Source organism: Dasypus novemcinctus, chromosome 1 (genome assembly GCF_030445035.2).
Source record: "Dasypus novemcinctus isolate mDasNov1 chromosome 1, mDasNov1.1.hap2, whole genome shotgun sequence".
Classification (NCBI taxonomy): Eukaryota; Metazoa; Chordata; class Mammalia; order Cingulata; family Dasypodidae; genus Dasypus; species Dasypus novemcinctus.
In genome coordinates, this window is record NC_080673.1 from 157,021,872 (window position 1) to 157,048,614 (window position 26,743).

The 26,743-nt window shown below is 38.9% G+C and overlaps 1 protein-coding gene across 2 annotated transcripts in view; it reads left to right on the forward strand.

The window, feature by feature from the left end:
• TEC (tec protein tyrosine kinase) overlaps positions 1-26,743 on the forward strand; it is a 118,438-nt gene that overhangs the window by 17,992 nt on the left and 73,703 nt on the right. The window contains exon 2 of one of the 2 annotated variants that reach the window (XM_012529526.4): positions 455-494. The exons of the other annotated variant lie outside the window; for it this stretch is intronic. Within the exon in view, the coding sequence (XP_012384980.1) occupies positions 486-494 (9 nt within the window). The 5' untranslated portion in view covers positions 455-485. The remainder of the gene's footprint in view (positions 1-454; positions 495-26,743) is intronic. 2 annotated transcript variants of the gene reach the window in all.

The following is a 26,743-nucleotide window of genomic DNA, read 5'->3' on the forward strand; positions in this document are numbered from 1 at the left end:
TTCCCATATCCACACCTTGAGTTATCCCCTCCCGTACAGACTGGGCTTGACCATGTGTCTTGGCCAATGAGACGATAGCAAATGTGAAGCATTCAGAGATGTGAAATGTGTACTGGGACTTGCTCTGTAACTGCTCTTGGAACCCTGGGAACTCTATGACCAAGCCTAGGTTGTCTTGCTGCACAGGCAGCACATGGAAAGAAACTGAAGTACCCTGGCTGATAGCCTACAATACCAGAAGTGTGAGCAAGGCCATCTTAGGCCATTCAGCTCCATCTAGGCCCACACAGACCAGAACCAACCTGCAGAATAAGGAGACATAATATATTTTGAATATTTTAAGCTCCTAATTATGGACTGCCTTTTGTTTTGTTTTTAAGATTTATTTTATTTCTCCCCACCCCCTCATTTGCATTTGCTGTGTCTGTTCATTGTGTGCTCATCTTCTTTTTAGGAGGCACCAGGAACCAAACCCAGGAAGTCCCATGTGGGAGGTAGGCACCTAATTGTTTGAGCTACCTCCACTCTCTGGTTTGTTGTGTCTCACTATGTTTTCCTCCTTGTGTCTCTTGTTGCATCATCTTTTTGCGTAAGCTTGCTGCAGCCCATCACATCAACTCACTGACTTGCTTATCTTCTTTAGGAGGCACTGGGTATGGAACCTGTGACCTTCCATGTGGTAGGTGGGAGCTCAATTTCTTGAGCCACATCCACTTCCTGCCATTTATTTTTACTCTCATCAACACCTAGGTGATAAAAGCTCCAATACTGCTGGACATTTCCTCTGATGCTTTGTTGGACTTACCCAGAGTCAGTCTGTCAGTCTTCAGTGTGGCCTTTGTTTCCTGTGAGTTATTCAAGGCTAATTTGGACTATATTCAGTCTTTACCATATGTGTTGACTTTAGAACCATCCCCTACATAAGATTTGGCTCCACTCTGTCTTCTTCCTGCCTTTTGGTTCTTGATTTCTCCTTTTACTTTTTTTTTGGCTTTTATCTATATAATGTTTACATGTTTCATGTGTATTCTTCTAAAAATTTTATTTTATTGAGATATAGTTCACATAATATAAGATTCACCATTTTAACCATTTTAAAGAGTGTATACAAATCAATGGTTTTTAGTATATTTACAATGGTGTGCAATCACCACTGCTATCTAATTCCAGAATGTTTCTGTTACCCTGAAAAGAAATCCCATGCCTTTCAGTTTTCCCCTTACCCCATTCCTTGGCAACCTGTCCTAGAACCATTTGTTGAAAAGATGCTTTCCCCATTGAATGGATTTGGTTGGTACCTTGTTGAAAATCAATTGACCCTGGATATATGGGCTTAATTCTGGACTCTCATTTCTGTTTTCTGATCTATCCTTATTCAGTACCAGTTTTGATTACTTATTCAGTACAGTTTTGATTACTCTAGCTTTGTAGTTAGTCTTGAAATTGGGAAGCGTGTGTCCTCTAACTTTGTTCTTTTTTTTTTTTTCCCTCAAGATTGTTTTGGCTATTTGAAATCCTTCACATTTCTGTATGAATTTTAGCATCACTTTGTCCATTTCTGCAAAAAAGGCAATTGTAATTTGATAGGGATTGCATTGAATCTGTAGATCAATTTGGAAAGTATTACCATTTTTAATAATATTAAGTCTACCAATCCATGAACCTGGGATGTTATCTTAGTTTCCTAGCTCCTTAATCAAATACCATACAGTGGTTTGGTTTAAACAACAGGAACTCATTGCCCTTGGGTTTGAGGCCAGAAGTTCAAAATCAGGGAATCATTAAGGAGATACTTTCTCCCAGAAGACTGGGCCATTCTGGGAGTAGCTGCTCGTGATCCTTGGTCCTTGCCTTTTCTGTCAGTGGAATGCTCTTCTGGCTTATCTCTTTGCTTCTGAGTTCGCTTGGCATTTATCTTCTGGCTATTCCCTCTGTGGCTTCTGATCTCTCTTGTGATTTTCCCTATAAGATCTTCAGTAATAGGATTAAGACCCATCCTGATTCAGCTGAGCCACACCTTCACTGAAGTAACTTCATCAAAAGGTCCTATTGGCAAGGGTTCACATCCACGGGAATGAATTAAGTACTAGGACATGTTTTTCCAAGATATATAGCTCCAAGCCACAACAGATGTCTTTTCATTTATTTTGTCTTTTTTCATTTCTTTCTGTAATGTTTTGTCGTTTTTAGTGTATATTTCTTATACTTTCTTGGTTTAATTTTGTACATGTATTTTTATTGTAAGGTATCTCAGTTACTCTTTGGATGTAGACAGGGAATACATTATAAATCAATCAAAATAAATGTTTTTTTTTTTTTTTTTAAAGATTTATTATTTTATTTAATTCCCCCCCCCCCCCCCCCGGTTGTCTGTTCCCGGTGTCTATTTGCTGCGTCTTGTTTCTCCGTCCGCTTCTGTTGTCGCCAGCGGCACGGGAAGCGTGGGCAGCGCCATTCCTGGGCAGGCTGCTCTTTCCTTTCACGCTGGGCGGCTCTCCTCACGGGGCGCACTCCTTGCGCGTGGGGCTCTCACGCGGGGGACACCCCCGCGTGGCACGGCACTCCCTGCGCGCATCAGCACTGCGCATGGCCAGCTCCACACGGGTCAAGGAGGCCCGGGGTTTGAACCGCCGACCTCCCACATGGTAGACGGACGCCCCAACCACTGGGCCAAAGTCCGCCTCCCAAAATAAATGTTTCTGATATAGCTCTTCAGCTATTTAATGTAGCCAGATTTTTATTCTAGTAGTCTGGGAGTAAGGACACTAAATTTTTTGTGTCAAAGGTATTATTTTTGTTATTATGGTTATACTCTCTTTGCTTTTATTTATTCATTTATAAAATGGACCCTGACAAGGTGCCATCTACTCCTACACATCTTAATTTCTCAGTAATTAACTAATAGTAATGCTATGAAAATTGAATTAAAACAATAGTATTGATGGCAAAATCTTATATGGTACTATGTACCAGGTACTGGTCTTACTGTTTTACTTGTATTAAATTCTTTAATGAAATTAAATACTATATGGAGTGAAGCCATAAAAGTTGAAGGACTGCAAAGTGGGTGTAGCTCAATGATTGAGCACCTGTCTTGCATATATAAGGTCCTGGGTTCAATCCCTTGTACCTCCTAAGGAAAAAAATATGGTAAAGAACTGTCTCTGTGTGTAGGGTCAGGCTTACCTTTTGAGTGACATTTGAAAAAATACATCATTTTAACCTAGTGTTTAAAAAAAATAGTTTTGGTGAAGATGGCTAATTTTAAAAAATAAAGATTGATAGTATTGCTCAAGGAAGATAATATTTGTCAGCTTCCTTAGCTTTTTGGAATTTGATTTTTAATTTTTTTCATGTCTAAATTGAGAGACTTGGATCCAAAGATCTCTAATCCTTAGAGTACCTAGCTCTTATTGTCTGTAATCTAATGACCTGGTGTCTCTCTGTCCTATGTGTGGTAGCTGAGAAGAAGGATATTGCAGGGGGAGGCTCTTTAAGGCATTAGATCAAAATCCCACTGGACTGTAAGCTCCAAGAAGGCAGGGCCCATGTTTCCTGCGTGCTCTGTTGTGTCCCTACCATAGTGCCTGCCACACAGTAAGTGCTTAATAAACATTGTTTGACTGAAGCAGTGTTTGATTGGATGTTCAAATGAACAGATACAAGGCTGGAAATGAATCATTTTGGGTTTTGACTTTTTTTTTTTGAGTTACTAGGAATTGGACCTGGGGACCTTATGCCTGGGAAGCAGGTGCTCAATCACTGAGGTATACCCGCTCCCTTTGGCTTCTTTTTATTTATTTATTTATTTATTTATTTATTTATTTATTTATTTATTTAAAGGTTTATTTATTTATTTATTTCTCTACCCTTTCCCCCCCCACCCCGGTTGTCTGTTCTCTGTGTCTATTTGCTGCGTCTTCTTTGTCTGCTTCTGTTGTTGTCAGCGGGACGGGAATCTGTGTTTCTTTTTGTTGTGTCATCTTGTTGTGTCAGTTCTCTGTGTGGGCGGCGCCATTCCTGGGCAGGCTGTACTTTCTTTCGAGCTGGGCAGCTCTCCTTACGGAGCGCACTCCTTGCGCGTGGGGCTCCCCTACACGGGGGACACCCCTGCGTGGCAGGGCACTCCTTGCTGCGCATCAGCACTGTGCGTGGGTTTGGCTTCTTTTTAATAGTGAAAGTAGCACAATAAAGAGAGGACAAGCATGAGAGCTTGTTTGAAGGATGGTCATTTCACACATCAAAGACAAAGTAGACTTCTGTATGAGTAAACTTTGAGCTCCTATCCCTTAGAAAAAAGAAACTTCTACATAGGACAGAATTGATTGTCACGGCCCTCTCAGAAAAAAAAAAAAAAGGATCCTGTTAGCTTGTTAATTTATGATTCCAAGACCCTAATGATTCAAAATGCAGATGGATATACTTTTGAAGGAGGTGTCTGTCCAGTGACAAGAGAAACTAAAAATGATGAAGGGTCTGAAGTAGATGGTTCCATTATCTTTGCAATTTGGCTTCTAAAGTAAATACTTTGAAGGCTTAAATAAAGTGGAATCTTTAAGTCATGCAATAAATACTTTCTGAATACATATTATGTTTCAGACCGTGGCCTGGGTGCTGGATCATGCCAAACTGTGTACTTTCTTTTGCTTGATTTGAATAAGATACTACTCAGAAAAAAGACTTGAAAATATTTCTTTGAGAACAGAATCCTGTGTGGAACAGAATGTAGATTTATATGTATGTAGTATCTAGGTGTATTCATAACACACATGTCTCTATTAACTAATTTATTAGGGCTATCTAAATATCACTATCACTTTTTAAAATTTTATTTTAAGGTACTGGGGCTAGGAATTGAACCCAGGACCTTGTATGTGGGAAGCCGGCATTTAACCACTGAGCCACATCGGCTTCCCTGAGTTGTTTTTTTCATTTGTTTGTTTGCTTGTTGTTTGTTTTTTTGTTTTCTTTTGTTTTTAGGAGGTACCGGGAATTGAACCCTGGTACCACCCATGTGGGAAGCAGGTGCTCAACTGCTTGACCCACTCTGCTCCCTTATCACTTTTTAAATTAATGTGCAGTATTTCAAACTTACAGCACTAGAAAATATTGACACATTTATTTTATAGAACATGGTATTTCAAATAATAGAATTTTTAGGCTAAATTGGCAAAGCCTGGTAATGATATCTAGTGCTGAGATATCACCTGAAAAGGAAGAGCATTTAACTTGAAATCTTTATGTAATCCGGGGATGTATATGAATGAGAAAAATTGATTTGGCTTGGGGAAGGGAGTAAAGAGCAGTAGGGTAATGGCAAAGGTGATGGTTCTAGAATATACTGAATTTCTGTTCAAACCTTAAAAATTCCTGAAGTTCTGTGAAAACATTCTACAGTTCTCTAATATCCAGGATGACTCAGATCCCAACGTCTTTTACCTTGTTTCTTTCTAAAGCTTTGTGCCATGTGTACTAAACAGATTCCACCCGCACCCCCACCATGGGAATTTGTTTTTGATTCTTTAATTGAGTCTACATAGAAAAATTGTTCTAATTAAAATTTATTTTAATTTCTGCTAGGTACAAGGAATGTATCTGGTCTGTAAAGTGAGCAATTTACCTAAAAAGAAAGTCATTCTTCTTTATAACTATGGCTGTTGCCTATCTAATTTCTTTCCTAAGCTAATACAGTACTCAGAATTAAAACTTATGGTGGCAAACTGCTCTAAAACTTTTAAAAAGGAACATAGTGAACACATGGACATATTTTACTTTTATTTCCAGACTCCTTATCTACTTTTCTGAATACAATGAAATAACTTACAAAAATTTTTTCATATGCATTCTATGAGGAATGCTGATATGCATTCTATCAGCGTCTACTTTCATTCATGTATTGGTATATCTCTAATCGTCTTTTGAGATTCTGTTCAAATATCATTTCTGCATTGCAACTGTTGCCAGTACTTCAATGAGAGATAATTTTTTCCTCTTTAGAGATCATATATTTGATCAATGGGGGATATTACTTATTCCAAAAACACTTTTCTCTTACCACTTTCATAGCTCTTTATTATATTGTATTCTAACTCATTGTTTTTAAGTCACTCTTTTCCAATCTCTCTAGTGCTAGGATCATGTCTCGTTCATCTTTGTAATCATCTCAGGGGCTCATGCATAATACATCATGGTTATCCAGTAAATGTCAGAATGAATGATTACATGAATGCCTGAAATGATTCTTTTTGATAAAATGGCCTGTGAAACTGAAAGTGGTGAAAAGACAAGTGAAGAAGAGGAAGAATTTGAGGGTGTGAGGAAGATTGACAGGGATTGAGATGAACGAAATAAAAGTGGAAGTAGGGAAGGATAATATAGCATATGTTGCAATTATCTATTGCTATGTAACAAACCACCCTAAACAACCATTTTATCATGCTCATGGATGCTGTAGAACAAAAATTATAGACAGTGTGTGTGAGGATGTCTTGTCTTTGCTCCACAATATCTGAAGTCTTATCTGGGAACTTGAATGGTTGGGTGTGACTCGAATGAGTGGAGGCTAGAATCATCTGCATGTACTTTCCCTTACCTGGTTGGCTCCTGGGCTGGGATGACTGCAGGTGTAGATAGCTACACATGGCTTCTCTGTTTCACATGGATTTTTCTCACTATGGTGGCTGGTTTCCAAGAGGGAGTGCCACGAGTGAGCAAGCCAAAAGAATCAGGAGGAAGTAACATGGCCTTGAATCCCTAGCCTCAGAGGTCTCGTACTGTCCTTGACGCTGTACTTTCTTGGTCAAAGGAGTCAGAAGCCACTCAGATTCAAGGAGAGGGACAAAGACCCAAAGACTCTTGATGGGAGGAATACTGATGAATTTGCAGCTATTTTTTTAAACAGCAACATTATACTATAAATGTATCAGATAATGATAGTAGATCAAAGAACAGGCAAAGCCCATCAGAGATCCAAGATATGGAAATGTCACTGAAAGTTTTCCAAACAGTAGTTAGAATCAAGGCTTATATCCATGATACTTTCTGAGTATAGTTTATAATTTTTATTTATTGCAGTGATGTAGGAGACTAATTTTTGTGGAGGTAGTATTTGGATGTGATTTTTTTTTTCTTTTAGAGATTAGGATATAAGAATAGGTGTTTCAGTTTTAGAATTCTTCATGAACCGATCCCCACAAACCTTAGAAGTAAGAGTAAAGTTTTTTTTTTCTGGTCAAATTTTCCTTCTTGCTTAAAACTGTGCTCTGTAGCTTTAGTTATGGTATTGACCTTTGGTGATCTTTCTAATGATTATTTTATAAATAGGCTGCAATTTGGATATACCCACTTTGCCTGACTGTCCACTGTGTTTTTACACCTTGTTAGTCTATACAGAATTGTCCTTTTACCATGTTATAAAGTTGAAAAGCAAATTGCCATGCTTCTCTGAAATTTGAACAGGGGAAAGATAAGGAAAGGAAATAGAGGGAAGAGAGGAGTGACAACTAGGACAAATGTTACACTAGACTGGTTTTATCTTTGGCTGCTAGAAACCACATATTCTCATTTGTAGGAGAAGAGGAAGTGTCACATTACATTGTCATGAGCCTTGACTGATCCACAGGGACATTTGTGCATTGACAGAAGGTTAGAGATGAGGTAGGGTAATAACAATCCTCGAGGAAGGAGAGCCCGCAGAAATTTCTACCTGTGTTTGTCTGTCTTGAATTTTTTTCTCCTTCCTTTCCTTCTCTTTCTCTCATCTTTTTCTATTCTCTTTTTTACCAAATCCAAAGTGTTAGATGACTGGGAAATTGGTAAACCATACTATTCATTTAAATGTATTTTTAAAACTTTTATTAAGGAAAACTTCAAATAGATACAGAAATGTAATTGTGTAGTGAACCTCTTGTGTCCACATAGCTTCAAAAGTTATCAACTCGTGGACATCATTTTACTTGAAGATATTTCAGTATATATCTCTAGAAGATAAGTATAATCACAATACTATACACACGCAAAACCAAAACAACTCCCCAAAACCTTCCCAAACAACCTTACACTGTCTTAATAGCATCAACCCTTAATATCATCAAACAAGTCTTATTAATAAACTTAATATTATTAATATCCAGTTAATATTCAAATTGCCACAATTGTCTTATACATTTCAACTGGTTGAGATGTCTCTTAGGACTTTAAAAATCTGTAGGATCCTTTTCCATCTCTCTGGGTTTTTTTTTTGAAAGTTTTTGTTAAAGAAACTTTGTCCTTTCTGTTTAAAAAAAAACCAAATGCAATAATGATTTGGATTCTTCATTCCTATTTTAAAAATAATGAGAAAAGAATATGTAGACATAGATGATGTTTTTTACTAAAGGCTGTTTATACCCTGAATTGCACACTTAAAAATGGTTAAAATGGCAAATTTTATGTTTTATATATATTTACCACAATAATATTTTTTAAAAATTAGAATACTGTAGCCAAGGAACACAGAGTGGTATTAGATTATTTTATTTATAAATTTCAAATTACTTTTCTTTATTCTCAAAGGGGAAGCTTATTATTTGTTTGAGTAGTCCCCTCCCAGGTTGCATTTTTACTTCTGTACACATCCCTTTGGCTTTAGTTTGGTCACATGGCCATGCTTCACTGTAAAGGAAGCTGGGAAATAGAATCTCTAGCTAAGTGCCTTATGCCCAGGAAGAGAGAATGGATTCTTTTTGGCAGGAGGGAGGGATGAGGATAGGAGGGGAGGGCAAGGCCACAGTGTGTCTTAATACTTTAGTTGCCAATCATCCTGTTTGGAAGTCCGTATTGTGTTATCTCCCCCCTTTTTTTACTAGTTAACTAACTGCAAGATTCTCATTTGTTGGTGGCATTGAATGTGATGGGACAATTCTCCAGTATCACTCTCATACTCTTGAAAATCCTCATCTTTTGAAGTTTTGGCATTTCATTTGCAATGTATTATTGACTGTTGCATCTCTCATTCAGTGATAGCAAAATGACCTGCAAAGAAGCAGAGCCAAATAATGTGGGAGGCTATTTGTTTGGGGATGAAGTAGTCAGTTTGTCAGTAAGTATTTTTATGTTATGGTTGTTTTGCTGAGTGGAGATACTATGACTCTCCTGTGTAGTAAAATATTTGTGAGATTCCTGGAGGTACTGCAAATGGTTTCTTTTCTAGAACTTCTTTTTCCATCCATTATTCTCTTTATTGACTTTTCTTTCCCCTTGCTTTTTGTCAGAGGGGAGGCCCCTATGCCTAAACAAAGGCAAACACCACAGGGAGGACCCTCAAAGAGAGCACATTTTAAATAAATGCAGATACTGGTATTACATGGACAGTCAGCAACAGCCATTCTTAGTGCAGCACCACTCAGTCTTTTCAGGCTCACCTGCCTCCCTGCAGAATGCCATAACCACACATCATATAACAGTGGGCAGGGTGCCAAGTGTGTCATCAGGATAAAAGAGTAAGTCAGCCGGTTACTCTAACCTGTGCCTTTTTTTTTTTTAATATATTTTTAATTTTTTAAAAAAGATACTTAGATTACACAGAATGTTACACAAAAAAATATAAGGGATTCCCGTATGCCCCACTCCCCAACCTACCACCCTTCTCCACATTAACAACTTCTTTTGTGTGGAACATTCATTGCAAATGATGAACACATTTGGAGCATTGCTACTAAGTGTGGATTATAGTTTACATTGTAGTTTACACTCCCTCCCACTCGTTCTGTAGGTTATGGCCGGACATATAATGGCCTGTATCTGTCATTACAATGTCTTTCAGGACAATTCCCAAGTCCCGAAAATGCTCCCGATTATACCTGTTTTTCCCTCTCCCTACGTATAGAACCTCCAGTGACCACTCCACTGATGTAATTTCTTCCATTGTTAGAATCACAATAAGTCTATAGTAGAATACCAATAAGTCCACTCTAGTCCTTATTTTATTCTCCAATCCTGAGGATTCTGGGATGGTGATGCCCACTCCACCTCTAATTGAGAGGGGACCTTGATCCCATATGGCTGATGGATGGAACTCTCTTGCTTGCAGTTGTAGACTCTCTTGGTTCCTTGGTATGGTGGCTGTTCATCCTCACCTTCTTGTAGGTTGTCCTGGGTGAGTCCAGTCCAATGAACTGGAGAGTAGGTGTTCCAACTCTGCTCAGGCTCGGGGCCCAGATGGCACATGGACAGCCCAAAGATTCAAGTCTCTTGGACGTACACCTACCAACTCCAGCACCAATTATAGGTTCAAATGGAAGGGATGGAAGAGGCACGTGTAGAGAAGTCAAAATGAGTCCAACTCTGTCACACTCAGAAGCCCAAACTCCAAAGTAGGGTCCACTGGCAAGGCACCAAACTCCGAAGCCAACTGTCATGATGGTAGGACCTGGGGTTCTCCAAATCCCTCAGGAGCCCCACTATTTGGAGTATCTACTTTGGCAGTCTATGAGATCCTGCTGAGACGTGCTTAAGCATTACCTCTGGGCTGACCTCCTGACTCACTTTGAAGTATCTTAGCCATATAAACTCATTTATCTTTACCTTTTCCCCATTTTATTCAAGGTCTTTTTCCAGTTGCGCTGCTAGTTGGTGCTTGGTAGTAATCCCTCAGTGCCAGGGAGGCTCCTCCCCAGGAGTCATGTCCCACACTGGGGGGAAGGTAATGCATTTATATGCTGAGTTTGGCTTAGACAGAGGCCCCATTTGAGCAACATGGAGGCTCTCAGAAGGTAAGTCTTAGGTACCCTGAAACACTAGGCTAAGTTGCAATTTCAAGAGCAAAGGCTCCTAAACGTAGTCATCAGTAGGAAGGGCCCATCAATGGACCATCCTTCTTCACTAGTCATTGCCCCTGCACTTGAAAGATTGGTGCTGTTCAATTAGAGAATGTGGTAGAGCTCCCCAGGATGGGAATTCAATATTCTTTTGGTTATTGTGTGAATCTCCACCCACTGTTACAATGCCCCATGAGCATTTGAACACATTTGTATACCTTATATGTATGCCCAGGTGAACTTTCTTCTATGTATCCCTCATCTCTGACACCCCACACCAAGGATCCTCCCCTGCCACAGTTGTAATCCTTCTGTGATCCAAAATTTCTTAAAAAATGAAGGCAAGAATATTGCCAAATACAATTAATAAGAAAATGAAATAATAACAATAGGTTTAGACATAAGAAATAAAGTACATATTAATTTAGAAAAACCTTAAAATAAAAAATTGGGGTATTAAAAAATGAAAAATATTAAAATTTTTTGACATTTTTACCTTTCATCACTATAATATGTGTTGTTCTATGTGTACAGTGACGTTTTCTTCCATTTGTTCCCCAATGTCTTATTTTTTTTCATTTTGTCTTCAAAGAAGTTTTAGGCCTAACCTGTGCCTTTTGTGCCCAACTGGTCTTCTCTTCTCTTCTCCCTAAGAGCTGTTGGTACTGAATGATTAGATATGGTCCATGGATTCCTCACCATGTCCAGGTTTAGTAGGTCAGCAGACAAATACTTAAAACTTTGTAGTAGCACAATATTGTGAATGTTAACACCATGAAATTATGTATTTGAATGTGGTTAAGAAAGGAAATTTTAGGTTGTATATATATGTTGCTAGAATAAAAATTAAAAATAACTTTGTAGCTAACTACATATCAACTGGCAGAAAGGAGAAATATTTTAAGACATTAAAAAATACGTTTATCTCAGGCTGCCTTTGTTTAATACATAGGGAAGACAGAGGACTACAGTATTATTTTGTTCTGAGAGCTAATCCTGGAATACTTCCAATTCATGATGTTAAATGGGGAGCCTAGAATGTACTCTTTATTCTGACTGATGTCATCCCAGCTTTGTTCTTTTGCCTGTGTTTCTGTTATTTAATCCTCCTTTTACAAAAGGAAATAGGGGCTTAAAATGAAAATAGACATTGCCAAAGAAAGCATGATAAGATCTGTTCTTATATAATACTCATTTTAGGTACTTTTGAACCGAAATATAACCTGCAGATACTATTGGCAGGCATACAGATGTTTATTCATGTTTGAGTTCTTAAAATGGCAAACAAACACTACATTTGTCCTAAACCTATGATGGGGTGTGTAATAAGGCAACGTGTTGTAAATGTAGAAGTTCTTACACCGAGGGCTTTAACTAAATTCTACTGATCTTTGGGCATTATTAAGTATTAGATTAAATTATATATTATTTATTTTGTTGTTAAAATATTGCTATTGTTAAAAGAAAATCTTTTCATGCATTTTAGGATTGTGTAGCTTTATTGAGTGATTCATAAATTGGGCAGTAGCCCTTTCAGAAACTAGAAGGGAACTTACCCAAGGTGGGGGAAAGTGGAAACTGATAAAGGGCAAACTCAGAACTAAGTGAGGAAGTGCTCTCATTGGCTGACGTTAAGTTTCCATTTTATACAGAAGGTCTAACAAAGTGGGGAGCAGATATACATTGATCAGTATGGTATGCTTGTTCCTTCTGATAAGCTGTCTCTACTGGACAGGACCTTATCTGCACCCTGAACAGTATGTTCCATTTTCTCAGAAAGCCCTGGCAGATCTGTTGTTTTTGTCTTCTGGAAAATCCCTTCTTAGAAATGAGTCCCTCTGGGCAATGCCCTGTGCAGGCTGCCATTGTATTTTACTTAACTCTGGATCTTGGCAATTTCATATGGCTTAACCTAGTAAAATGAGAATTTCAGCACCTCACATCACTGTTTATTCCTCTAAGGAAATCATCCTTACCTGGCCCTCTGCTTGCTGTTTACTACATCCCTCTCCATCTTATCATTTGGTAACTCATGATCACCTTTGTTTTAATCTGCCCCTGACTACCTTTCCTGGTTAGCACCTCTGTTCTCTTGGTTGAAAATATATGGAAGGTCAGGCTGGGCTGCTCTAGGGAACTCCTATTAAATTTATTTTCCCTGGGAAACATGGCAAAAAAAGGACAAATTCTGAGATCTGTTAGATAAACTTTCTGGACCATGAAACTGAGAACCATTGTTCTGGTATCAGAGACTGACAACACTGGACAGCAGATATAACTTCTTGGTTGTTTGGGTTTCTCATTGGTACAATGGTGACCATTTTCATTATCCACTAGTTTCTGCCTCAGGCCTTTTCATGGCTTTCTCCTGCTTGGGGCTCTCCCCCCCTCCAGACTTTGTTCATCTCTGACTATAGCTGTAGAGATGGAGGAGTGATCAGATTTGGGATGCCCTGTGGACACTTCACTGTGCTAAGTGCTTTCTAGCATATCCAAATAACCTTAGCAAAAAGGTGAGATCATAACAGCCAATATTCAGGATGCTTACTATGTGTCAGGCGTGGTGTTAAGTCATGAGTTATTTCATTTAATTCTCTCAATAACTGCAAGGTAAGCATGAGTATCCCTGTTTTATAGATGAAGAAGCTGGGCCATAGAGAGGTTAGGTTACTTAATCAAGTTTTCACAGATCCGCTTATCGTAATTAGATCTGTCTTCCAAAATAGTAAGACACTGGAGACAGTTCTGCTTACACTATACTGTGCTTCCTGTATAAAAACCTTATTGATCTATTTTGACTTTCCCTCCACTCTAAAATGTCTTATATGGCGAAACTTCAAAATTCACCTTTGTTTTCTGTGTTCTAAAAGAAATTCTCAGTTGGCAAGCTAATAAGTGGATTGAGTAATCTTAAACTCTGTGATTGTTCTGATGATGTATAGAAATATATAACTATCATAGTAATGCTGTGTCAACGAGTACTGTCTGAGTGACCACTGACTGCTGCGATGCTGAAAATAAGACTGATTCTAATTTGGATGCCACTTGTGATAGATCCTTGGTATTACTAGTTCCACAGATCTGGAGGTTGTCATGCTTTTAGTAAGGACATTTTCACATTGGTTGGGGAAAATTAGGGAAAGGAGAGTGTATATTACATGAAAATGTGTCCTGGTGAACGTGTAACTGTAGATTGATTTTGTGGAAATCTCTTCATGCCTACTTGCAGGACTTCCTCCAAGAAAAGCTTACTATAATTGCTAATCCAGGACAAGCCAAGATTAAAGTTAGCCTCTTGTATGCATCATTTGACTATAAACTGCTCTACCAAACTGTAAATGCCTCAAGCCAGGCTCCCTGTCAGTTTCATATTTGTATATTCCCCAGCATCTAGCGTAGTGCCTGGTGCCTTAGTACATATCCAGTGAATGAATTAAATTATGGGGGGAGGGATATGGAGAGTTCCTTCAAGATTTTTCTTCCTTCCTTCCATCCATCTCCTTCCTAGTCTGAGATGAACCCACTCCCCCAGTTTGTGCCAAATTTTTTCCTGTTTTCGTGTGCCTATACTTCTTCAAGACAGTCTCTAGTCCTTGGAAACCAGTTTCCTGCTAAGTGTATTTTTCTTCCATATATGACCTCCTGGGCTTCTGTCTCCTTATGAGCCTTTGTATCCTACCTCATTTCTTGTGGGGTTCAGCCAGAGTAGCAGATAAAGTGATAGCCAACATCTGAATAACTGTGAATATTTTAAGGATTATATTTCTTAAGTTTTGACTATATTACAGAAAGAGACCAAAGTGACCCAGGGAAGTGGCATTGAAAATAGCTTTAAACCACCACCCCCTTTTTTTTTTTTGAGGTACTGGGCCAGGGATTGAACCTAGAACCTCATGTGTGAGAAGCTGGTGCTCAACCCCTGAGCTACCCCAGCTCCCTGCTTTTTAAACTCTTTACCTTTTTAAAAAAAGACTTTTGATTCTTATTATTCAAAAAAGCTTCATTTTTATATTTAGCTTTCTGACTCAGTGCTTGTGCCTCCGATACTTTTGCAGTGATTTTCTGCTCCTCAACTGGGAAAGCATGCACGTGTGATCCTGTTACAGACACAGACACATTTAGCACACAGGAACCACCATGGGCTCTGCTGGCATGTTTTTATTTATTTATTTTTAGTTACCTTCATATAAATTTTAGGCCTTATAGCACAAACCCCTCAAAGTTAGCCTGGGCACACACTACGTGTGGATTTTGGTGCTTTCCCAGCCTTCCTGGTACAGGTAAACGGTTTTGTTACCAGGGGTCTGGGGCAGCCCTGTTTTGTTCAAAGCTGCATTGTAGGATAGCCTACAATGGCATGTCAAATGCTGGACCATTTTGCATGTCTCTAGGCACTGTCCCTGGAAGAGGGAAAAAAGAAGTAACTCTACTTGTAAGTATTATTTAATCACAGTAGAACTTATTGTGTCTTTTTAAAAAATAGTATTTTGTTGTTTTTGTAAAAATTATGCCTAATCATTGTTTAAAAATTCAAACAATTCAAAAAAGTATGAAGAATAGAAAAAAAAACAACAAAATTCTAAACCCAGAAATAGCCATCTTTATCAAGTGATGAACATTATTTCTGACATCTTCATGTGTAAATATGTAGTTGTCAGGCTCTACAGAAATGCAAATCAAAAGGGGGTCATAGAAAAAGGAAGCTCGTAGTGTACACTATTTTAAAATAAAAATACTTAATTTTATTTAAATTTAACAGAATTTCTTGTCATATATTAAGATGGTGTTTAAAGAAACCTTAAATAACTTTCTCAATCACAGCAGTGTCTTAAAAAAAAACTCTGTAAAATGAAAAAAGAGCTTGTCAGACGTTAAAATGTTTGTCTTTTTTTTTTTTTTTTTTGAGGTACTGGGGCCAGGGATTGAACCCAGGACCTTGTATGTGGGAAGCTGGTGCTCAACCACTGAGCCACATTGACTTTCCTGAGTTGTTTTTTTTGTCATTTGTTTGCTTGTTGCTTGCTTTTTTTGTTTTTGGGAGGCTCCCAGGACCCAAACCTGGGACCTCCCATGTGGAAAGCAGGCATTCAACCTCTTGAGCCACATCCGCTCCCCTAGAGTCATTTTTAAAAGAATGTTTCAATCATAGACGATATTTATTGCTACTTTGAAGTGAGCGCTAAGGACACTAGTACAAATATTTCCTCCCAAATGTTTTTCTTTGTTCCTGGATTTTCTTTATATTATTATTGTTGGATTAATAATTTTTTTTTTCTGTAACAACAATTCTACCATTGTTTTGTTTTAATTATGTATTTAAATATATTCAGAGATCACCACTATTTGATTTACCATGGCTTCTGCATTTTTAAATTCTTCATATTAATTCATGTATGTGTTGGCTAGATTTCATCAAGAACATGAGTTTCTGAGTTTTAGGATGCTTAAGCATGTATGACTTTGTATAAGGATGGCTATTTCTGGGTTTAGAGGAAGTTATGGGAAGACACCAAAGGTCAGTAGAACCCAGAGAAGCCAGGAGAGGCCACCATGTGCATTGCTGTGTGATAGAGAAGCCAAGAACCAAGGTTCACCAGCAGCCAGCCCCAGAACACCTGTCTTTTGGAAGAAGGCATTGCTTTGATGACATCTCAGTTTTGTATTTCTCCTAGCCACAAACCATGAGCTAATAAATGCCCATTGTTTAAGCTAAGCCACTGTACGGTATTTGTGTTGACAGCCAGGAAACTAAAACAACCACCAATATACAATAACCAGCTCAAAGATACACAACATATTTGAAGGTGGAGGATAGCAGTCTCTAAAGTCCATTGGCCCAAAGATTGACACAGGGAGGTGGATACCTTTAATGAGGGGTCTCAGGAGTTGCTCCAGCATAGCATCAGCACAAGGTCTGAGGCTCTCAGTGGTAGACACTGGCTGTGGTGTGGCAAGCGGTGGTGTAGCACAGCCTGGGCATTTGACCTAGGATCTGAGCAACTGGGTGTCAGTCTGCCTGGACCTGCTGCTCACCAAAGTGGCACCTGCACTGGGCTTTCACATCTCAGAGGTCTTTTATGCCTTGATAAATGTGTTTATCAAGGGCATGTCTCCCTGACAGGCATCAAGTGAGTCCACATCATTCTTTGCTTGAAAGTCTAGTTTTCACTTGTTACACAAACATGGTTTTCTAAATTGGTTTACATTCTAATTGTGGTCAACATGCCTGCAATATTTTTGGGATTTTTGATCATTAATATCTTTTCAGTATACAACAGGTATCATCCAGAGGCTCCTCCTTCTCTTCTGTGGATCCCTTGTTTCCTGGATTCCAGTTATATCTTTGGTTACTAGTTTATTTTGGTAAATTATATCCTTAAATGGATTTTTAAGAAAGGATGTATAGGAGGTAAAATTTGAAAGCCTTCTGTAATTTAAAAATGTCTTTATTCTGCTCTATCACTTTGTCGATAATTTGGCTGACTGTAGAATTCTAGGGTAGTGTTTTAGTTTGCCAAAGGCTGCCAAACCAACATACCAGAAATGGGTTGGCTTTTAAAATGGGGATTTATTAACTTAAAACCTTACAGTACTGAGGCTATGAAAGTGTCCAAATCAAGGCATCATCAGGAGATGCTTTCTCCCTGGACTGTAGCTGTGGGCGATCAGACATATGGCAATGTCTGCTGGTCTCTGCCTTCTCCTCTGGGCTCTGTTGCTTTCAGCTTCTGGCTGCTTCTTCTGTAGTTTTCTGTCTCCCAGGTTCTGTTGATTTCAGCTTCTTGCTCTTGTGGCTTTCCCTCTCAGCTTCTTTGGGTTCTTCTCTGAGCTTCTGGGTCTTTTCCCTTGTCCCTGTGTCATTTTCTCTGCTCTTGTGGCTTTCTCTCACCTCAGTTCTATTGATTTCAGCTTCTGGCTTCCAGGACTTTCTCAGTTTCTGGGGGTTTCTCTTTTGTCTTTGTGTGTTTCTCCCATTTATATAGGACTCCAGTAAGAGGATTAAGACATACCCTGGACCATGCCTTACTGAAGTAACCTAATCAAATGGCTCTTAATTGAATCTAATCAAAATGTCCCACCTATAATAGGTTCACACCCAGAGGAATAGATTAGCCCTAAGGACATGATTTTCTAGGGTCCAGCCAGTTTCAGACTGTCACAGATAGAAATCAATTTCTTTTAGAATTTTTCTCCTTTGTTTTCTAGCTTTCAGTATTGCCATTGAGTCTGATGCCAAACTGATTTTTTTACATGCATAGTTCTGTTATCTCTTATTTTTTTTAATTAGAGAATTTCTGAGCTTATAAAACAATCTTGCATAATGCGCAGAATTCTCATACATCACTCCTCCACCAACACCTTACATTATTCTGGAACATTCGTTACAGATTATGAAAGAACATGATCAGACTATTACCAGTAACTATGGTCTGTAGTGTACCCTTGGTATATTTTCCCATATTCCTCCTATTGTTAAGACTATGTGTTAGTATTATACATTTGTTATAGTTCATAAGAGAACACCTTCATATTTATACTATTAACCACATTCCATCTGTCACTACATGGCTCACTGTGTTACACAGTCCCATGCCTTATACATTCTATCTAAAGTGCACACTAATTGGCTCTCACTTTCATCACAGGATTGTGCAGTCCTTGTCCTAGGAAACCCTTGAATGTTTTCCTTAGTCCAAATGAAAAAAAAAATCCCATACCCCCCTTTTATTGTCCCTTAGTGCTGACCTTCTTTGACATTCATGCAAGACTATTACAATATTGCTTTTAACTTTTTCCCACGCATCACTATATTCTTACCACCTTGCAATAGTGACATACATTTGTTTTAGTTCATAGAAAAACATTTTTGTATTTATAGTATTAAAAACAATCCTGGGAAGTGGACCTGGCCCAGTGGTTAGGGCGTCTGTCTACCACATGGGAGGTCCGTGGTTCAAACCCCAGGGCTCCTTGACCTGTGTGGAGCTGGCCCATGCGCAGTGGTTGATGGCGCGCAAGGGGTGCCGTGCCACGCAGGGGTGCCCCCCGTGTAGGGGAGCCCCATGTGCAAGGAGTGTGCCCCATAAAGAGAGCCACCCAGCGCGAAAGAAAGTGCAGCCTACCCAGGAATGGCGCCGCCCACACAGAGAGCTGATGCAGCAGGATGACGCAACAAAAAGAAACACAGATTTCCGTGCCGCTGACAACAACAGAAGTGGACAAAAAGAATATGCAGCAAATGGACACAGAGAACAGACTACTGGGGTGGGGAGTGGGGGGGGGATGGGGAGAGATAAATAAAATAAATCTTAAAAAAAAACAAACAAAAACCCCCCAACAATCCTCTGGGTTCACTATGTTATTCAGTCCCTAGATTATTCTCTAGCTTTCTTTTAATTGACATTTATATCCCTAGACTACTCTTATCAGTCATAATCGCATTTATAAACCAGCTGTGTTAGTTATACTCAGTGTAATGTATTACCATCTCTCTATCCATTTTCACACTTTTACAGTTAAGCTAATTAAAACATATATACATTAAACATCAGTACCCCTTCTCAGCCTTCATCCTATCTCCTGTACTCTAGGTTTTAACTCCGTGTCTTTATTCTTCATATTTAGTTCACATAAGTGGGACCATATAATATTTGTACTTTTGTGTCTGGTTTATTTCACTCAACATATGTCTTCAGGTTCATCTATATTAACATATGTGGCCCAATTTCATTTCTTCTTTCAGCAGCATAGTATTCGTTGTATATATATACCACATTTTGTTTATCCATTCATAAATAAACACATAAATGGACACTTGGGTGGTTTCCATCTTCTGACAATTGTGAGTAATGCTGCTGTGAATATCGGTGGCCAGATGTCTGTTCATGTCACTGTTTTCATTTCTTCTGGGTACATTCCTAGTTGAACATATAGGATTGCTGGATCATATGGCAGTTCTGTATATAGCTTCCTGAGGAACCACCAAAAGGTCTTCCACAGAGGCTGCATCATTCTACATTCCCACCAGCAGTGGAGGAGTGTTCCTATTTCTCCACATCCTCGCCAGCTCGTGTTGTTTTCTGGATTTTTTTTGAGGTACTGGGGCTGGGGATTGAACTGAAGCCTTGTATGTGGGAAGCTGGATTCCCTGAGTTGGTTTTTTCATTCATTTGCTTGTTTGTTTTTTTTGTTTTTAGGAGGCACTGGGGACCAAATCTGGGGCCTCCCATGTGGGAAGCAGGCACTCAGCCACTTAAGCCACATCCATTTCCCTATGTTTTTAGAAGAATGGCCATTCTATGAAGTGTGAGATGATATCTCATTGTAGTTTATTTTTATTTTATTTTTAAAAAATTTTTATAGTGAGTCAAATTAAACGTTATTTGTGCTTCACCACTGAAATCTAAGACACACTGACAACTTTGTAGATAATTCACTTGGTCAAAGGTTTTTCCAGGTGGAACATTTGTTCCCTCTTAGATGTCCCCCAAAAGTGCACAGGCATGTCACTCGATCTCAGTTTACAATCACTGCGGTCCTGCCTGAACCGGAGATTGCCCTCAGATCACCTAGTATGGGATTTTCTTAATTATACCCTTACAACTGCCAAAGATTTTCACAATCAATCCTTGGCTACTTCTGAAAATGAAGCACAAAGGAGCTCATAAATGATTCTCCATTTTTAAAAACTGTTATTAGCAATTGGCAGCAGAGGTAGAGCTGTGCCGGTCTTGTTTGGCATCACTGGGAGACGGTCTCAGGCAAAGCAGTTCACAGTTTTGTCTTGCACACTGCAGGCAAGGCACGTTTACAGACATTTCATCGTGAACATCCTTACACTCAACATAAGATGATGGTTTTCATGTGAAAAGTCCACAATCGGCACCTTTCATTTTAGGGCTCCAGCCCTTACTCTTTGCTTCAACCTGCAGCTCTTGTTTCTCCCAGTCTCTTCAGCTGCCAAAGAAAGGTCCCTGCGAAACGCCAGAGCCTGCTCGCCACACTCAGCACTGACACAGACCTCCATGACTTAGAGCCCCAGGGCTGACTTCCGAAAGCTCATTGTAGTTTTGATTTGCATTTTTACCTAAAAGCTAGTGATATTGAATGTTTTTTTCATGTGCTTTTTCGCTATTTGTATTTCCTTTTGGGAGAAATGTCTATTTAAATCTGTTGCCTATTTTTAAAAATTGGCTAGCTTATTTATTATTGTGTTTATGATCTCATTCTATAGTGTGGAAATCAAACCCTTATTGGATATGTGGTTTCCAAATATTTTTTTCCCATTGAGTGGGCTGCCTTTTCACATTCTTGACAGAGTCCTTTGAATCACAAAAGTGTTTAAGTTTAAGAAGGTCTTATTTATTCATTTTTTCTTTCATTGCTTGTGCTTTTGGTGTAAGGCTAAAGAATCTACAACCTAACACCAGGTCTTGAAGATGTTTCCCTACATTTTCTTCTAGGAGTTCTATGGCTCTCATTTTTATATTTAGGTCTTTGATCCATTTGGGGTAATTTTTTGTATAGGATGTGAGGTAGGGATCCTCTTTCTTTCTTTTGAATATTGTTGGCCAGTTCTCCCAGCACCCTTTGTTGAATAGACTATTCTGCCTCAGCTGGGTAGACTTGACAACCTTGTCAAAAATCACTTGACCATAAATATTTCTGAGCCATTAGTTTGGTTCCATTTGTCTTCATGTCTGTCTGATGCCAGTACCAGGATGTTTTTACCACTATAGCTAGGTATTATGATTTAAATTTGGAAGTAAGAGTCTTTCAACTTCGTTCTTCCTTTTTAAGATATTTCTGGCTATTTGGGGCCCCTTACTCTTTGAAATAAATTTGCTAATTGGGCTTTCCATTTCTTTAAAAAATGTTATTGGAATTTTAATAGGGATTGCATTGGATTTGTATATCAATTGGGTAGAATTGACATCTTAACAATATTTAGTCTTCCCATCTGTGAACATGGAATGTTTTTCCATTTATTTATATCTTCTTTGATTTCTTTTAACAATGCATTGTAGTTTTCTGAATACCATGCTTTACGTCCTTGGTTAAATTTATTCCTAAATGTTTGATTTTTTTTTTTTTTGTAAATGGAATATTCCCCCTAACTTCCTCCTCAAATTGTGCATTACCAGCGTATAGAAACACTACTGATTTCCAAACTGATTTTTGAAACTTTCTATGACACCTATTTTTTTTTCCTCTGGAAACTTGGCAGTCATCTGCTTGTCCCATAATTTTGAAATTTTATGAGAGATTTGATTTGATTTGTTTTTCTTTCCATTTGGAAAAAGCCTTCTGTTTAGGAAATTTTTTTTCAATTTTTCTTTGATTGTTTTTTCATTCTTTCTGCTTCTGGAACTCCAGGTTTTCAGATGCTGAACTTTATGGGTAAGTCTTCCAATTTTATTATATTTTCTGTGCTATATTTAAATTTTAAAATTTTTGATTTATATCTTGGAAGATTCCCTGAAATTTATATTTTAATTCTTCTATTTGTTTTTTTATTTCTGCTATTTTGTTTTTAATTTCCAATAGGTCTCTGTTTTGGTTCTCTGTTCTTTATTTTGGCTCTCTCTTGACCTTGTTTCATGTGTACAGTATCTTAACTCTGATTTTATTGATTTTTTTCTTTAATATTATCTTTTTTCTGCCCTGTCTTTGTTTCCTCCAAGTTTTTTTTTTTTTCCCTCATTTGTTTGTTTGATCTTGGAATCATATTAGAACATTTTCTCAATTGTCTGGTGATACTTGGCTTTCTTATTTATAAAAGTAGGACTCTAAAACATCAGTTGGAAGCTTTGTGCTTGTAGTGGGACTTGCTGACTGAGGACCTCACTGTAGAGTAATCTGGCTGGGCCATTTTTCTTGGGTAAAGGCATATGTCAATATCTTCAGGTCTTTGCTCTTATGCTGGTCCCTGTCCAGGGTTCTGGAGCCAAGTGGGAGAAGGGGCTGAGTTATCTCAATACTCAGTATGTAAACTTTGACTTAAGCTCCCCTTTTCAGTATGGTGCCCCTACTAAAACAGAGACCCTCTATTTTATCCTTTTTAGAAAATACTCCTCAAAATTTCTCCCAGAGTTGATGAGGGCTAGCCACCTGTCTGTATGGCATAGGAGAGGTGATGTGGGCAATCTCTTTCTTAAACAGACCTGCAGACTGTTTTTTTTCCCCCCCAGGCGTTCAACATGAAATGTCTTTTCTTGTCATTAATGTTGAGAGCTTCTTCTGTAAGAACTGCAAATGATTCATGCCCTGCTTATCCTACTGGAACTTTCAAACATCTGCCTTCCCTTTGATAACGGTATTATTGCTCACTGGGTTGGGAAGTACACTTCTTTATTTGGCCTGTTTGCCAGGGAATAGCTAGTCTTTCCCTGATAGGCATTTTTTGCAAATGGTCATTTTTACCCTGCACTGAAAATATTTTGCACAAAGATGAAAAGATAATTCCCCAATAAGTGGTTTCACACATTGGCAGTGTCTCAGAAAAATGAAATAGCATACCGGTTTTGTTTTTTTCCCCAAGAGTACCAAAATTTTAACATAGTATAAAAGGACTAATTCAGATACAAAAGATGACCTTTTCTCTGACTTCTCAGTTTAGGATGGTAAATGGGTTAATTGGATCCTTGATTCGGGTATTTATTGAGAGGCTACCATAAGCACCAAAAGTGGAGTAAAGAGACTAAGTTCTTTCTTTTTAGATAGTGGTTCTCTGTCCCACCAGTATATTAAATTGTGATGCCCATGGAATCAGAATATTTGGGGTGGTGCCTGGACATCTGCATTTAAAAAAACCAACTTCATAGATTATTCTAATGTTTGCTTGAGATTGAAACTGTTTCTTTGGGTGCTTAAAAATCTAGGTGAAAAGGCAAATTTTATACATTAATTGCTACAGAACATGAAAGAATATCATGAGTTCTGTGATGAGTGAGTGATGCAGAGATCATAGATACAAGAATTGAAAGTTTTTTTAATGATTATTTTAAATAACAATGTTACAAATTACTCAGTTAACACAAGATAATAACTACAATAATAATGAATTCACTTTAGTCAGTAGTTACACTCCCCTCTTATTTTTATTTTTGTTCATTCTTCAATCTTGAGAGGTTTGGGATGATGTCCACTCTGCTTCAGGCTGAGAAGGGACATAGATGTTATGGGGCAGAGAAATGGAATTGTTTTGTTTGCAGTTGAAGGTGCTCTTTGCTTTTGGGGTTAATTGGAATCATCAGGAAAGGCTTCAATTGGGAGGTGAGTTTTAAAGCTGGTAGAGTTTTCTAGGTGAGGAGAAGGAAGAGAGGACAGCTTTAGGTCAGAGAGTGAATGCTGTGAGGGGACATTCAGTAAGACTCAGTATACTGGGAAGTGAATGTGGCTCAACTGATAGAGCATCCGCCTCCCATATAGGAGGTCTAGGTTTCGAACCCAGGGCCTCCCGGCTTGTGTGGAGAGCTGGCCCACATGCAGTGCTGCTGCACGCAAGGAGTGCCATGCCACACAGGGTTGCTCCTGTGTAGGGAAGCCCCATGCACAAAGAGTGCACCCCACAAGGAGAACTGCCCCATGTGAAAAAAATGCAGCACGCCCAGGAGTGGCGCCGTACACATAGAGAGCTGATGCAGCAAGATGACACAACAAAAAGAGACAGATTCCCAGTGCCGCCGAGAATACAAACGGACACAGAAGAACACACAGTGAATGAACACAGAGAGCAGACAACTGGGGGGGAAGGAATAAATTAAAATAAATCTTTAAAAAAAGAGACTCAGTATGCTATTTTGAATGGAGTGTGGAGTGTTTGGGGAATAATGGAATTAAAGATATATTTTAGGTTATGGCAGATTGTGGACAGTTTCCAGTCTTTTGACTTGATTTTGCAGGTGTGGGGAGACATTGGGTTTTCTGATGAATGAAATGACATGATGAAAGTAGAATTTTTGAAGATTACTGTAGTGGGGGTGAGGACTGTTTCATTTGAATAAAACAAGGAAAGAGTCTGGGGAGAGGAACTCCACGTAGAAAGTCACTATCAGTCCAGATATGAGGTCTTTTTTTAAAAAGATTTATTTAATTTATTTCTCTCCCCTTCCCCCCTGCCCAGTTGTCTGTTCTCTGTGTCTATTTGCCGTGTGTTCTTCTTTGTCCACTTCTGTTGTTGTCAGTGGCATGGGAATCTGTGTTTCTTTTTGTTGCATCATCTTGTTGTGTCAGCTCTCCGTGTGTGCAGCGCCATTCCTGGGCAGGCTGCACTTTCTTTTGCACTGTGTAGCTCTCCTTACGGGGCACACTCCTTGGGTGTGGGGTTCCCCTACACGGGGGTACCCCTGCATGGCATGGCACTCCTTGCGCGCATCAGCACTGCGCATGGGCCAGCTCCACATGGGTCAAGGAGGCCCGGGGTTTGAACTGTGGACTCCCATGTGGTAGACAGACACCCTAACCACTGGGCCAAGTCCTCTTTCCAGATGCGAGGTCTTAATACTGGATACTAGGAAAACGGCAGGGGAATTAAAAATAATAATAGGAAAGTAGACATGGCTCAAGCGTTTGAGCTCCCGCCTACCACATGGGAGGTCCCAGGTTTGGTTCCCAGGGCCTCTTGGAGAAGACAGCAATGGTGTGATGGGCAGGCGTGGCAAGCTGGCACAACAAGATGATGCAACAAAGAGACACAAAGAGGAAAGACAATGAGAGACACAACAAACCAGGGAGCTGAGATGGCTCAAGTGATTAAGCGCCTCTCTCCCACATGTGAGATCCGAGGTTAGGTGCCCAGTGCCTCCTAAAGAATAGACGAGTAGACAGCAAGCTCAAACAGTGAAGGGGGAGGGGGAATAAATAAATAAAATAAATCTTTAATAATAATAATAAAAAACATTTGTGTAAGATTTTCGTAATTACCAAAGTCCTTTCCCGCGTCTCATTTAAGCCTCACAATGACCTTGTGGTATTTACCTTCATACTTTATAGATGAAGGAACTGATACTCAGAGGTTAAACTGTTATAAACTGACTTTACAAAAACAGAAGGGCCTGACTAGATGGCGACAGGTCAGAAATAGGGAATTACAAGGGCCCTTTGGAGGTATTAAGCTGGGTGCAAAGAGGATAGAATTCCTCTGTGTCTAAGTCAGGTCAAGTCCCTGGCTATACTGTCAGGTAACCACTCTTCATGTGACTCTTACTGCCCTATGATGATTTGATATGCAATTACTACTTATGAGGATCTGATGGAGGGAAAGGAAGAAAAGGTTGTTGTTAATTCAACTTGTCTCAAATAAGAATCTTCAGACCTTTTCTGAGTGTCTTCGAGTTTTCAGATTGTTAAATTTTGTTGAATTTTAAAAGTCTTAGTCTACATGCTTAGGAAGCTTGGGCCCCAAATATAGGGTCAGCTGTGTCTTTGTGGGTTTTCTTCTCTCTTGTGGTTGAGACAGGAACTGTAGGTAAGAGAACTGTGGAGTGTAGATATCAGAGTGTCCTCGTGGCTCTGGTGACTGGGATGTTTCATCAAGATGACATTTTTATCAGAGCTGTAGTTTGCATTATATCCACCACTGTGGTAATTAATTTTGTTCACAAGTCTACCACGTCTATATTATCTTCCATTTGGTATGAATGAGTCAATATCCTGATGTATTTTGAATACCAGCCTAAACCACCCATGCATGTGATGAAATTTACTTTTCCATCTAAGATATTTGTTTTTTCTGCAATTGAATAGTAGAAGCTGAAGGTGTCAGATAGAGAGGTACAAAGGCAGACATCATCATGGTAAATCTTGATTGGATTTTCTTATGAAATGATAATATATGGAGGAAAGGAAGTTGAGCTTCTGTGTCCTGGGCATACTCAGTAACATTCATCTGCTTCAGCAGATGAATAGGTAGATAGGTAAATCCTATTTTGGTAATTTGAAAATTT